Source organism: Rana temporaria, chromosome 7 (genome assembly GCF_905171775.1).
Source record: "Rana temporaria chromosome 7, aRanTem1.1, whole genome shotgun sequence".
NCBI classification, from domain to species: Eukaryota; Metazoa; Chordata; class Amphibia; order Anura; family Ranidae; genus Rana; species Rana temporaria.
Window position 1 is genome coordinate 209295394 of NC_053495.1, and position 15828 is coordinate 209311221.

General features: G+C 49.6%; 1 protein-coding gene across 1 annotated transcript in view; it reads right to left on the reverse strand.

The window, feature by feature from the left end:
• Positions 1-15318, reverse strand: part of LOC120946135 (cytochrome P450 4B1-like) — a 33762-nt gene extending 18444 nt beyond the window's left edge. Inside the window, exons 1-6 of the mRNA XM_040360931.1 lie at positions 15097-15318; positions 11609-11753; positions 11299-11343; positions 9470-9597; positions 8393-8517; positions 6376-6527 (exon numbers count right to left, since the gene is read on the reverse strand). Coding sequence (XP_040216865.1) covers positions 6376-6527; positions 8393-8517; positions 9470-9597; positions 11299-11343; positions 11609-11753; positions 15097-15267 — 766 coding nt within the window. The 5' untranslated portion in view covers positions 15268-15318. The remainder of the gene's footprint in view (positions 1-6375; positions 6528-8392; positions 8518-9469; positions 9598-11298; positions 11344-11608; positions 11754-15096) is intronic.
• Between the last annotated feature and the right edge of the window lie 510 nt (positions 15319-15828).

Here is a 15828-nt window from a genome sequence, read left to right on the forward strand (position 1 = left end):
TCGACGTGTACGTAAATGACGTAGCTCCCGATTCGCGGACGACTTGCGCGACGTAAAAAATTCGAACCTCGCGGCGGGAACGGCGGCCATACTTTAATAACATTGTTATTCCACTTCATAGGTGGAATAACTTTAGGCCGCCTAAGGCCTTACGGAAACGACGTTAATCGACTGCGGCGGGCTCGCGTACGTTCGGAGAATAGGCGTAAAAGCTCATTTACATAATCTACGCCGGCCGCAATGGAAGTGCCACCTAGCGGCCATCCAAAAAATTGCAAGCTAAGATAGAACGGCGCAAGCCGTCCTATCTTAGCTTTGTTTAAGCGTATCTCTGTTTGAGCATATGCTTAAACAAACGCCGGCGTAGATTCAGAGTTAGGCCGGATTATCTACTGATAAGCCGGCCTAACTCTTTGTGAATCTACCTATACATGTGTATGAGTGAGTGAGTGAGTGAAAAACTTCTAAAGCGCAACACATGCGAACTGAATCGCCTCTGGGCGCTGTTTCCATTTCATGGGTAAGGAAAACCCCTTGACCTCAGAAGAGATGGGTTTTAATCTTTCTCCTGAAGGCCAAGTGGTCCGACTCCAGTCGGATGGTAGTTGGTAGCACATTCCACAGCCGTCAGTATGGAGAGATCTGTGTTCCTCTCCTATGAACAATACACAGAGCAGCCTGGAAGTGTCTTCCCCATCTCCCGATACTCGTCCTAAGAACTGACACACACTGATAAAGTCCTAGCTGGGGAGTCACAGATTCCGTGTATAGGGAGACATCAGACAGTGGAGGAAAATGCAGCGACTGGTGCTTATAAATAAATTAACATATTCGCCAGCACACCATGGATCAACACTTCCGTCCAAAGATTTCTTTTATTTAGAAAGATCACATCACAAAAATAGGTGCCACGTTTCGGAGCCGCGTAGTTATATGCCTGACGAAGGGGTCCTGCGCGGCTCCGAAACATTGCACCTATTTTTGTGATGTGATCCTTCTAAATAAAAAAAACCTTTGGACGGAAGTGTTGATCCATGGTGTGCTGGCGAATTTGTTTACTTGCTTGATGTTTCCAGGACCCAACTGGTAATCACTACAGGACACACCATTTTATGAGCCTTACTTTCCAGGAACTTGTACGATAGGAATATTGACAAGACTGGTGCTTATAAATGCCGCCCTATACACACGCCACTGACTCCCTAGCCTTTACATTGCAACTCATGCACGGGGCTCACTGCTGTGCAAACGGAGCGCTCTGTACACACTCTAACACCACACCCTTTCCAAGTCATGGCTTTAAAAGCATTTCCTGTCCTCTGGCCCAAATCCTTCACCATCCTCAGCCCTAAACCCTTTCTGATCCTATGAACTTCTTCCTCAATCGCAATCATTGAAATTCATTTTTCTCGGCTCGTTGTAGTGTTGTACGTCACCGCGTCTGAAATTTTGTGTGACCGTGTGTATGCAACACAAGTTTGAGCCAACATTCCATCGGAAAAAAAATCCACGGTTTTCTTGTCGGAATTTCCGATCGTGTGTACGCGGATGAGATTTCGATAAGAACTGATTGTGTGATCCATACCTCCCAACCGTCCTGGATTTCGCGGTAATGTCCCGCGACTCGGGGCAAATACCGCCGGTCCCGCAAGCAGTGATATTGTCCCGGGACTTAGCAACACCCCCCCGTGTTTACCGTGATTCGCGGTCCTGCGAATCCAACAACTCCGATCCGAGGACCCCCCCCCCGCTCACCCCGCTCAACAACATTGAACCCTGGACCCCCCCCACTCAACAACTTTGATCTGCGGACATCCCCCCCACCCCGCTCAACAACTCTGATCCGTGAACCTCTCCCGCGCAAACCCCCCCGCTCAACAACTCTGTTCCGTGGACCCCCCACCCGCTCAACAACTTTGATCCGCGGACCCCCCCCCCCCCGCTCAACAACTTCTTTTGGGGGGTATGCTCATTTGTCCCTCATTTTGAAGTTGAAAAGCTGGGAGGTATGGTGATCTGCATCTGACGTTCATCACATTCAGGGCCGCCATCAGGGCAGTACACCTGTAAGGGGCCCGGAGGTTCCCAGATGGCAATCCCCCTTTTTTTTATATTTTTTTTATATATAATTATTTTTTTTTTTAACTTTTTTGTTTTTATTAAAGGACCCAGAGGTCCCCGCTTCTCAATTAGCGACGGCACCCCCCCCCCTTTTAAATTTGCAGCTGCCCCCCTGCTTCTCAATTTGAGGCGGCAGCCCCCCCCCCCCCGGTTCTCTGCTCCAGGGGACCCATAATTGTAAGGGGCCCCATAATTCCTGATGGCGGTCCTGATCACAGACAGATGTCAGTGCTGCTCTCTGTTCATGTCTGCTTCGCACTGCTCTGCTGCTACTTGTTTAATCTGATAAGGACATCTATTCACACTCAGCCCTTCCTTCGGGCTTTGGCTGAATGAAGCCGGCGTAGGTCTGTGAGCCAACATAGACCTGATGCCAACTCCAGGGAGCGCTATTCTCTTCTGAATATTTTATAAGTTATTTATTATCAGAGATCAATCAATAAATGAAGGTTGTACTCTCTGCACTGAGCTCTAAAGTACCCTTTCGTGTCCTCTGGCTGCTCGCCTAGACGCAAAGCGCTTGGCGGGGAGGTACTGGGCTCACCTCCAGGGACTCATCTCATGTCCCAACAACAAGGTCCCGAAGATAGGCAGAACTGGAGAACTCTTGTTCTACAAAACATGAATTGTGTGTTTGCCGCCCTATAACATCGGAATTCAGAACTGCGTAAGAAAAGGGCTTCCAAATAAAAGGTCCACGCTACGGTGAGATTCAGAGTAGTGAGGGGTTAAAGCGGAGTTCCACCTAAAAATGGAACTTCCGCTTAACCCACTCCTCGCCCCCTTACATGCCACATTTGGCATGTAATTTTTTTGGGGGGGCTTCAGGAGACGGGGACTTCCTGTCCCACTTCCTCCTTCCGCCGAGGGGCTGGAAAGGCGATTAGCTTAATCGCCTTTTCACAGCCCCTCCCTGTAGGCGAGCGCCTGTCCAATCGGACGGCGTCGCGCCGCTCGCGCACTGCCGCTCGCGCATGCGCAGTGGGTGCCCGGCCGTGAAGCCGAAAGCTGTCACTGCCGGGTGCCCACACTAAGAATGAAGACGCCGGCCGGCGAGGGGGGGCGAGGAGCGGAGCCCCGGCCGGCGCGTCGCTGGAGCCGTGGAGCAGGTAAGTGTCTGTTTATTAAAAGCCAGCAGCTACACTTTTTGTAGCTGCTGACTTTTAATAAACTTAAAAAAAAGGTGAAAAACCCCTTTAACCCCTGTCAGTTTGTTTTGCTGTCTGTGTCCCTTTAGAGAAAGGGGTCGGCAACCTCGGCCCTCCAGCTGTTTTGAAACTACAAGAGACATTGCAAAAAACCCGACAATCACAGGCAGGACTCATAAAGGCAGAGGCATGATGGGATTTGTAGTTTCACCACAGCTAGAGTGCCAAGGTTGCCTACCCCTACTTTAGAGACTTCTCCTCACTACCTGTTATGTTTCAGGAAACTAAGAAAATCTCCCCAGACATTGGAAATTCCCTTTTAGCTTTTACCAGAATGGGTGTCCCCATCAGAAGATTTCCTGTCACCTCCTGTTCTAGGGACAACTCTAATGCAACTCTAATACACACGATCGGAAATTCCGACAAGAAAACCGTGGATTTTTTCCGACGGAATGTTAGCTCAAACTTGTGTTGCATACACACGGTCACACAAATCTTGTTGAAAATTCCGACCGTCAAGAACGTGGTGGCGTACAACACGTACGACGAGTCGAGATCAATGAAGTTCAATAGGCAGTTCGGCTCTTCTGCTTGATTCTGAGCATGCGTGTTTTTCCTGCGCGCTGGAATTGCATACAGGCGATCAAAATTTCCGATAGGAACTTTTTCCGGCGGAAAAATAGAGAACCTGCTCTCAATCTTTTGTTGGCGGAAATGATTATCATATTCCCCAGTCTTTTCACTTGGCAGGCTGCTGCTGGGCTCTGCCTTCCCTTCTCTGTGCATATAGATCAGGAGGGAGCAGTGCTCTGAGAGTTCCAGCCACGTGGGGGCAAGAACAGGCTGACTGCTGCGATGAACCCGAGGGCTCTGTCCCTCTCTGCCTTCCCTTCTCTGTTCATATAGATCAGGGGTCTCCAAACTTTCCAAACAAAGGGCCGGATTACTGTTCTCCAGATTTTATGGGGGCCGGACTGTGGCCATCAGGAGTACAAAATCCCCCATCATTGGTGTCATTGAACCCCATCATTGGTATCATTGGGAGAAATTCTGCCCCATCACTGGGAGGAATTCTGCCCCATCACTGGGAGGAATTTTGCCCCGTCATTGGTGTCATTGGGAGGAATTCTGCCCTATTATTGATGTCATTGGGAGGAATTCTGCCCCATCACTGGGAGGAATTCTGCCCCGTCATTGGGAGGAATTCTGCCCCGTCATTGGGAGGAATTCTGCCCCGTCATTGGGAGGAATTCTGCCCCGTCATTGGGAGGAATTCTGCCCCGTCATTGAGAGGAATTCTGCCCCGTCATTGGGAGGAATTCTGCCCCGTCATTGAGAGGAATTCTGCCCCGTCATTGGGAGGAATTCTGCCCCGTCATTGGGAGGAATTCTGCCCCCATCACTGGGAGGAATTCTGCCCCGTCATTGGGAGGAATTCTGCCCCGTCATTGTGTCATTGGGAGGAATTCTTCATTGGTGTCAATGAATAAAAAAGCACCCCAAGGGCCGGATAAAATCAAGCAAAGGGCCGCATCTGGACCCCGGGCCGCAGTTTGGAGACCACTGATATAGATCATGAGAGAGCAGAGCTCAGAGAGTTCCAGCCACGTGGGGGCAAGAACAGGCTGACTGCTGCGATGAACCCGAGGGCTTTGTCCCTCTCTGCCTTCCCTTCTCTGTTCATATAGATCACAAGGGAGCTGTTTTCAGGGAGTTCCAGCCACGTGGGAGCAATGACAGACTGACTGCTGCTATAAACTTGAGGGCTCTGTCCCTCTCTGCCTTCAGCTACCTTCTCATCCTGACTGTCCTCACTGTAGATCTCCTGCCTGAGGAGTCTGCCAACACACCTGGGGGTTGCTGAGACCTGTGGTCCCATAACACACAGCCTGTTGCGTGGGAATAACAGACACAGACAGTCAGCAAGAAGTGGGAAAGTATTCCTGTTCCTGATTCCAGCTAGGCTGCTACGAACCTGTGTCCTGGAGCCTTCCACATGTTGGGGGATTGCTGGGACTTGCAGTCCTCCCAGAAGATGTCAGCAATGAACTCTTTCCTTAGCAGGTATGCCAGGGCAGTACATAAGCCTGCAGTTAGTGATTTGGGATGTTGGGAAAAGACTGCACTTAATGTTGAACTGTTGTCATGTGTTTCTCATCATGCTGCACTATTCCAGTAAAGCTTTTGAAACGTTTCCATGCCTGGTCTGAAGTTAATTAAAGGAGTGCATGTTGGTAATAAAAGCACAGGGCTGTGATGCACACACGAGGTGAAGTGGTCAGATTCCGTTGCTAGGGGCAACAAGTACCAAAAGAAGGACGATATGACAGCGGGAGAGCGGTACCGGCTAGGGTGATGGGTCTCATGTCCTAAGTATATCTGATCATAGCCTACCTCCTGAGTGGTTGATGCCCCAGAAACTAGGACTGGACCCACGTTGCGGAGACCCTAGGAACCTAGTTGTACGGTACAGGAGAGTGTAGAGTTAATGCGTGTGCATGGGTTGCGACGGTTCCCGCTCTATCAGTGGGAGATGGGTGGCAGAGTCAAGCTGGACTGGGAGAACGTGTCACTGCTCTGTGGTGTCTCCTTTAAAATGTTACACCCTTAGCAGGTTTGTGTATCCTGGGAGCGGGGGGCACCTGTATACAGCTTCAGGTTAGACCAGCAGTCAACGACGCATTTGTTCACCATTACATACTGCTGGAAGATGTGAATAGGCGTGTCCCAATGAGCCATGTTCTGTAGGGAGTCGGGACACCTACCTTCCACCATACCCACCAATCATTGTACTTTGTAAGATTTCTTCAAGCCACTGAACTCTAAAAAGATAAGTTGGTTGTGCTTCCTCCCCCAATCCTCCTTTGTTCCGGTGTATGGAGAGGCAACAACCCACCACTGTCTGCTGAGAAATGGTGGCGGTGGGACGTGGACTCCCCATAACTCATTATGTGATTCAGAATGTTGGGATCTGTAGCAATGGGCCATACATGTATCTGAGATTCGGGGAGGTCTATCCCGTACCATACATAGGAGCAGCACAGGGGCCAATCCATTCATACACAGATCACTATGCAGGGTGGTCATTGATCAGCTCGGGGGTTACCTGTGAACTGATGGGCGATCTTAGAAGCCTTGTGAAAACGTTGTCCGTCTTTGCTGAGATTAAAGATCAGGTCGCTGTGATACGGGAAATAGCAGAGCCTCTCGTTCACCAGGTAAGTGAGTGCCAGGACTGCCTGAGTGTACGGATTATCTCTACAAGAAAGAAATGAGAAGAAAATGCAGGTGAGTTGCTTGGCTCCTCTCCTTAGATTGTAATCTCTTGGGGACAGGAATTCCTAATCTTTATGGGCAGCATACTGACAGGAACGATACCAGCTTATTGGCAAAATTAGCCCATGTAGTACCAATATTCCAAAAAGGGCCAAGATAAATTCCTGGAAACTACAGACCAGTCAGTCTAACATCGATAGTATGTAAATTATTGGAGGGGATGATAAGGGACTCTATCCAAGAATTTGTGGATCAAAACGGGATCATTAGTAGTAATTAGCATGAGTTTATAAAAGGTCATTCTTGCCAAACCAATCTGTTCACATTCTACGAGGAAGTGAGCTCCCATCTACTGTAGATAAGGGAAGTGCTGCGGATGTGGTGTATCTGGATTTTGCAAAAGCATTTTATACAGTCCCCCACAAACGCTTAATCTACAAACTGTGGTCTGTTAGTATGGACCATAGTGTATGTACCTGGTAGAAAACCACCTCACCTATCTGTCCTCTTCTGTATGTTCTCACCTGTCTGTCCCCTTCTACATGTTCTCACCTGTCTGTCCTCTCTATCCCCTTCTACATGTTCTCACCTCTCTGTCTCCTTCTACATGTTCTCACCTGTCTGTCCTCTTCTACATGTTCTCACCTGTCTGTCCCCTTCTACATGTTCTCACCTGTCTGTCCCCTTCTACATGTTCTCACCTGTCTGTCCCCTTCTACATGTTCTCACCTGTCTGTCCCCTTCTACATGTTCTCACCTCTCTGTCCTCTTCTACATGTTCTCACCTCTCTGTCCCCTTCTACATGTTCTCACCTCTGTCCCCTTCTACATGATCTCACCTGTCTGTCCTCTTCTACGTGTTCTCACCTCTCTGTCCTCTTCTACGTGTTCTCACCTGTCTGTCCCCTTCTACATGTTCTCACCTGTCTGTCTCCTTCTACGTGTTCTCACCTGTCTGTCTCCTTCTACATGTTCTCACCTGTCTGTCTCCTTCTATGTGTTCTCACCTGTCTGTCCCCTTCTACGTGTTCTCACCTGTCTGTCCCCTTCTACGTGTTCTCACCTGTCTGTCTCCTTCTACATGTTCTCACCTCTCTGTCTCCTTCTACATGTTCTCACCTGTCTGTCCTCTTCTACATGTTCTCACCTGTCTGTCCTCTTCTACATGTTCTCACCTCTTTGTCCCCTTCTACATGTTCTCACCTGTCTGTCCCCGTCTACATGTTCTCACCTGTCTGTCCCCGTCTACATGTTCTCACCTGTCTGTCCCCTTCTACATGTTCTCACCTCTCTGTCCCCTTCTACATGTTCTCACCTCTCTGTCCCCTTCTACATGTTCTCACCTGTATGTCCCCTTCTACATGTTCTCACCTGTCTGTCCCCTTCTACATGTTCTCACCTGTCTGTGCCCTTCTACATGTTCTCACCTGTCTGTCCCCTTCTACATGTTCTCACCTGTCTGTCCCCTTCTACATGTTCTCACCTGTCTGTGCCCTTCTACATGTTCTCACCTGTCTGTCCCCTTCTACATGTTCTCACCTGTCTGTCCCCTTCTACATGTTCTCACCTGTCTGTCCCCTTCTACATGTTCTCACCTGTCTGTGCCCTTCTACATGTTCTCACCTGTCTGTCCCCTTCTACATGTTCTCACCTGTCTGTCCCCTTCTACATGTTCTCACCTGTCTGTGCCCTTCTACATGTTCTCACCTGTCTGTGCCCTTCTACATGTTCTCACCTGTCTGTCCCCTTCTACGTGTTCTCACCTGTCTGTCCCCTTCTACCTGTTCTCACCTCTCTGTCCCCTTCTACGTGTTCTCACCTCTCTGTCCTCTTCTACATGTTCTCACCTGTCTGTCTGGCAGTTGTTATTGCAGCTGAAGGCACATTTCATGATGGTGTCCAGTGTCATAGCGCTGACATAGGGGTAGATATCCACTGATGTCCCTCTGGTCACCTCTTTCTGGAAGCGGTTCTAATGAAAGAAAATGAATGTTCATCATTTCAAATCTCATCATCTATATAAGACATCTATTGTCTGACACAACCTTTCTACTTACTCTCCCGACAGGACAGTGTGGTCTGAGGTCCTGGCCTTTTCATATTCCCCCGACTGGACAGTGTGGTCTAAAGTCCTGTCCCCCTCATATGCCCCGTCTGGACAGTGTGGTCTGAGGTCCTGGTCACCTCATATCCCCCTGTCTGTACAGTTTCATCTGAGGTCCTGGACTTTTCATATCCCCCCATCTGGACAGTGTGATCTGAGGTCCTGGCCTCCTCATATTCCCTGTCTGTACAGTGCGGTCTGAAGTCCTGACCTTCTCATATCTCCCCATCTGTACAGTATGGTCTTAGGTTCTGAGGTCCTCATATCCCCCCATCTTGACAGTGTGGTCTGAGGTCCTGGCCTCCTCATATCCCTCTGTCTGCAGCATGGTCTGAGGTCCTGGCGTCCTCATATCCCCCCCCCCCGTATGGGCAGTGTGGTCTGAGATCCTGGCCTCCTCATATCCTTCTGTCTGCAGCACGGTCTGAGGTCCTGGCCTCCTCATATCCCCCCCCCGTATGGGCAGTGTGGTCTTAGGTTTTGGCCTCCTCATATCCCCCCGATTGTACAGTGTGGTCTGAGGTCCTGGCCTCCTCATATACCCCCGATTGTACAATGTGGTCTGAGGTCCTGGCCTCCTCATATTGCCCTGAGCGGAAGACCTCCATGCAGCACTCAGGATAGCCACTCACACTGGGTGCCACCAGAAGAATAGTTCTGTCAGTAGAAGAACATGGACAATACTACTCAATATAAATGTCTCCACAGTCTCCATCATTACCAGCATGATGTGGGCGGAGTTCTCTATCATTACCAGCATGATGTGGGTGGAGTTCTCTATCATTACCAGCATGATGTGGGTGGAGTTCTCTATCATTACCAGCATGATATGGGTGGAGTCTGACATGAGCTGGATGTACGGCTTCAGGACGTCGTAATGGAAGGCGGGGGTCAGCAGCTTCCGATGGTGGAACCATTTCTGTCCAGACAAGACCAGGAGACCGCGGCCTGCCGGAAACAACAAGGAGCAAAATCAGAAATAAATCCTCATTCGTCATCAGTAATGTGTCAGTCTAACACTTCCTCCTTCTACAAAGTTACAACGTACAGTCTGATCACTGGGGGAGGGGAGACTGAGGAAATGCTTCCTCCTCCCTGCAAAATCTCAGCCTAGGAAGAGTGACTGACTGGAGCTTAGGGACAGCTTTGTAATGATAAAGGTGGAGCTTTTCCCCACAACGCTATGGTATACTGTCATGTGCCTCATTTAAAGTCCCAAACCCTTTTACCCAATTTCAGCGCTATGGTATAGGGAAGACTAATGCAGATTGCCTCTCGCTATAAACATACTGAGACAACGAGCTCTGACCGCATCACTGAAGGAGAAGAAATTAAGTGCTGTCCTGGATCTTAGAAGTCCGATATATCCTGCTAAGCTGGAGTTGAATGTTTGCGGAGAAGAGTCTTTTTATCTCTAGTCGGTTGCCTTTGGGTTACATAGGAGTTCATTGCTAGCTAGGAGCCTCAACCCTCACCCATTGTATATGGCTATCCCACAACTGTGGGGTCAGCGGATTTTTTCATCCAAAAGAACTCAGCCTGGCTGACCCCAATATCTGTGTGCAATCGGTGGTGCTGGGGTAAGGGCTCTCCTATACCCAACCTAAGGACAACTGCTGCTATTTACTTTTCGTTTAGTAGAAATTCTTTACCGTGCTTCATAAGGGCTTGCCTCTAGATACGGACTCTAACAGGACCCACATTTACATGATCCCCAACAACACTCCAAGTGATGTCGCCAATTACAAACCAATTCCATTGATCAATTGCAATAGATTCCTATATCCGGAAATCCTACTATACGGATATTGTTGCGTCGCAGGCGATTTTCCATGTCATCTGCTCTAATATTAGTGTCTTTGGCAAGCTGATAAGCGGCATGGGCCTCCCGAGCAACTGGGGGGAGTTTATCTTCAATGTCGCTCACCCTGCTTTCCACTGCGGTCGTGCGTTCTCTAATCTTCTGCAAGTCTTGCCTTAACAGGGAAACATCCTCTCTCAGCCCACCAAATTGATAGATCCCTATATCCACGTTGGCCGGTGGGAGTTCTCCCTCATAGGCAGGCATCAGACCATATTAGAAGGACAACTGGCCTAATCTCTCTATTGAGATCCAAGTGGGATGGTGGAGGACATAGGAGGGGAACGCTGCTCTGCGACATAGGAGGGGAACGCTTCGATCATTAGACCTTCAGAAAGAGGGCGGTGGGACACTTTCTGTAAGTCAATGGCTCTTAAATATGCACATACGCAAGTGGCCTCATCATGCAATTCACCTGGCTTCCTTCACCCCAAGTAATCTCAGTGGTGGATACATAAAGGGACTATACTGCACCAGCCACTTCCTTGACCACGGGGTATGTATACTATAGGAAGGTAGCCTTTGGAAAGGAGAGTTTGTCTACTAAGGGGGAGGTGCCCTAGAAGGTGGGTACATAAAAAAGGGATAATGGTCTGGAAAGGGGCATGTCCACTAAGTGGTATGTGGTCTGGAAAGGGGCATGTCCACTAAGTGGTAGGTGGTCTGGAACGGGGCATGTCCACTAAGTGGTAGGTGGTCTGGAAAGGGGCAGGTCTACTAAGGGGGGAGTGGCCTGTAAAGGAACGTGTCTACAAAGACCATTGCGGGAAACATAGATGCCCACTTACCAATCCAAGGAACGAAGTATCGATAGGCGATGTTATCCTTGGGATCTGGAAAACAGAGAACAACCCACGTCCCATGTAAGAAGATTTAGTGATGGAACTGAAGTCCCAGTGCTGACCGCCAAGTCCCTCAAGTATGTCACCTCTTCTTTCCTTCCCCCTACACTGTATATGACACCTCTCCCTTCCCCCACCCTCGGAGTATGTTACCTATTCACCCCTCCCCCCCTATACTGGAGTAGGTCACCCTTCCTCATCCCTCACACCCCTCCCCCACAACATATACCACTCCCTATAGATTATCCGTTATTACCTGTCCGGTTGAGTAAGGTGCGGGCGTACTCCGGGTGAGTGATGTTCAGATACACAACCAAATTCCCAAACCAGATGGGCGTGGCGTACGGGAACTGAAGAGACCATTCTATCATTCTCTGCATGAGACTCCGATCATGGAGGAACTGTGGGGGAGGGGCAGAGATAATCAGATAGACAAACAGATAGAGTGATAGGGGGATGTTGAGCTTGGCGGTTTTGGGGGTTTCTTAGTGGGTCATCCGGTCTGTGGTGTCAGCTTCCAACAGAAAATGCAAAGCCACCTGGCTCTCTTTTCAGCAGCATCGCGGCTCTGGCCCCCCCTAGCCCCGGCTCTCTGAACTCTCCTGCCTCGTAGATTGCAGGTCCTCCCACTCCTGGCCTCACCTAACACCCCAGGCTCTCTCTTTCCTCTGGACTCCCCTCTTCACCTCTCCCAGCTGTCCTGACTTTCTCAGCCCTATGGGGAAGGAATCTCTCCAACATGAAAGGCAGTCTCTCGAGTGGATCACCTCTCCTAATGGGAGTGCACCTACTGCTCCTCCTGGGCGGAGCACACAGCCGTCTTCTGATGGGGTGTTCTGTCAATATCTACATTATGTACATTACCCACCACTGACCCCCGTACTATGTACATTACCCACCACTGACCCCCTGTACTATGTACATTACCCACCACTGACCCCTGTATTATGTACATTACCCACCACTGACCCCTGTACAATGTACATTACCCACCACTGACCCCTGTACAATGTACATTACCCACCACTGACCCCCTGTACTATGTACATTACCCACCACTGACCCCTGTACTATGTACATTACCCACCACTGACCCCCTGTACTATGTACATTACACACCACTGACCCCTGTACTATGTACATTACCCACCACTGACCCCTGTACAAAGTACATTACCCACCACTGACCCCTGTACAAGGTACATTACCCACCACTGACCCCTGTACTATGTACATTACCCACCACTGACCCCCTGTACTATGTACTTTACCCACCACTGATCCCTGTACGATATACATTACCCACCACTGACCCCTGTACTATGTACATTACCCACCACTGACCCCATGTACTATGTACATTACCCACCACTGACCCCTGTACTATGTACATTACACACCACTGACCCCCTGTACTATGTACATTACACACCACTGACCCCCTGTACTATGTACATTACCCACCACTGACCCCTGTACTATGTACATTACCCACCACTGACCCCCTGTACTATGTACATTACCCACCACTGACCCCCTGTACTATGTACATTACCCACCACTGACCCCTGTACTATGTACATTACCCACCACTGACCCCTGTACAAAGTACATTACCCACCACTGACCCCTGTACAAGGTACATTACCCACCACTGACCCCTGTACTATGTACATTACACACCACTGACCCCCTGTACTATGTACATTACCCACCACTGACCCCTGTACTATGTACATTACCCACCACTGACCCCTGTATTATGTACATTACCCACCACTGACCCCTGTACAATGTACATTACCCACCACTGACCCCTGTACGATGTACATTACCCACCACTGACCCCTGTACGATGTACATTACCCACCACTGACCCCTGTACGATGTATATTACCCACCACTGACCACTGTACGATGTATATTACCCACCACTGACCCCCTGTACTAGGTACTTTACCCACCACTGACCCCTGTACTATGTACATTACCCACCACAGACCCCTGTACTATGTATATTACCCACCACTGACCCCTGTACTATGTACTTTACCCACCACTGACCCCCTGTACTATGTACATTACCCACCACTGACCCCCTGTACTATGTACATTACACACCACTGACCCCCTGTACTATGTACATTACCCACCACTGACCCCTGTACTATGTACATTACCCACCACTGACCCCTGTACTATGTACATTACCCACCACTGACCCCTGTACTATGTACATTACCCATCACTGACCCCCTGTACTATGTACATTACCCACCACTGACCCCTGTACTATGTACATTACCCACCACTGACCCCATGTACCATGTACATTACACATCACTGACCCCTGTACTATGTACATTACCTACCACTGACCCCTGTACTATGTACATTACCCACCACTGACCCCATGTACCATGTACATTACACATCACTGACCCCTGTACTATGTACATTACCTACCACTGACCCCTGTACGATGTACATTACCCACCACTGACCCCCTGTACTATGTACATTACCCACCACTGACCCCTGTACGATGTACATTACCCACCACTGACCCCTGTACTATGTACATTACCCACCACTGACCCCTGTACTATGCACATTACCCACCACTGACCCCCTGTACTATGTACTTTACCTACCACTGACCCCTGTATTATGTACTTTACCCACCACTGACCCCTGTACTATGTACTTTACCCACCACTGACCCCCTGTACAATGTACATTACCCACCACTGACCCCTGTACTATGTACATTACCCACCACTGACCCCCTGTACTATGTACATTACCCACCACTGACCCCTGTACTATGTACATTACCCACCACTGACCCCTGTACTATGTACATTACCCACCACTGACCCCTGTACGATGTACATTACCCACCACTGACCCCCTGTACTATGTACATTACCCACCACTGACCCCTCTACTATGTACATTACCCACCACTGACCCCTGTACTATGTACATTACCCACCACTGACCCCTGTACTATGTACATTACCCACCACTGACCCCTGTACGATGTACATTACCCACCACTGACCCCCTGTACTATGTACATTACCCACCACTGACCCCTGTACTATGAACATTACACACCACTGACCCCTGTACTATGTACATTACCCACCACTGACCCCCTGTACTATGAACATTACCCACCACTGACCCCTGTACTATGTACATTACCCACCACTGACCCCTGCACTCTGTACATTACCCACCACTGACCCCTGTACTATGTACATTACCCACCACTGACCCCTGTACTATGAACATTACACACCACTGACCCCTGTACTATGTACATTACCCACCACTGACCCCCTGTACTATGAACATTACCCACCACTGACCCCTGTACTATGTACATTACCCACCACTGACCCCTGCACTCTGTACATTACCCACCACTGACCCCTGTACTATGTACATTACCCACCACTGACCCCTGTACTATGTACATTACCCACCACTGACCCCCTGTACTATGTACATTACCCACCACTGACCCCTGTACTATGTACATTACCCACCACTGACCCCTGTATTATGTACATTACCCACCACTGACCCCTGCACTCTGTACATTACCCACCACTGACCCCTGTACTATGTACATTACCCACCTGGGTGTGTCCATACAGATGAATACAGTATCAGTACCGGAGTATCGATTACTCTATAGCACCCCCATGTATATAGTGACACACAGCCTACCTCCTTGCTGTGTCCATACAGCCAGTGGGTTGGGGGCCCCGGAAAGGCCTCCAGGGCCCTCAGCAGGCTCCTCCTCCTCTGGAACATCTGGAGGACCTTGACTATCAGTAGTGTCAGACAGAAGAGAGAAGCGAGGCGGAAGAGACGCGGAAGATCCGCAGAGAACTCCATGACAGCCGTCTTCTGGGATTAGATATAAATAATACGTCACATCTGGATAGAAATCACAGCAATGCCCCCTGGTGATCACACTCTGCAAATACAGGGACTTATTAATGGTGGAAACCCCCAGCCCTGACACTTACCATCCCACCAATCAGATCTCAGTTTACATCGTTTGCGTACGGCGGTTTTCGCATAAGGCTGCCCCTGCTATTAGCAGGGGCAGCCAATGTTACGTATACCCGTCGTTCCCGCGTCGCAAAATTTGAACTTTACGTAGTTTGCGTAAGTGAATCGTGAATGGCGCTGGACGCCATTCACGTTCACTTTGAAGCAAATGACGTCCTTGCGACGTCATTTGCCGCAATGCAAGTTTCCCGACGGAGCATGCGCTCTACGATCGGCGCGGGAACGCGCCTAATTTAAATGATTCCCGTCCCCCGCTTACGCCGGGCATTTTCCTGGAGCGCCCACGCAATTTACGGAGCTACTGCTCCGTGAATCGCGGGTAGCGCAGAAAATTTGCGGGGGCGCAGGGCAAAAACGGTGCCCTGCACCTACGTAAAAAAT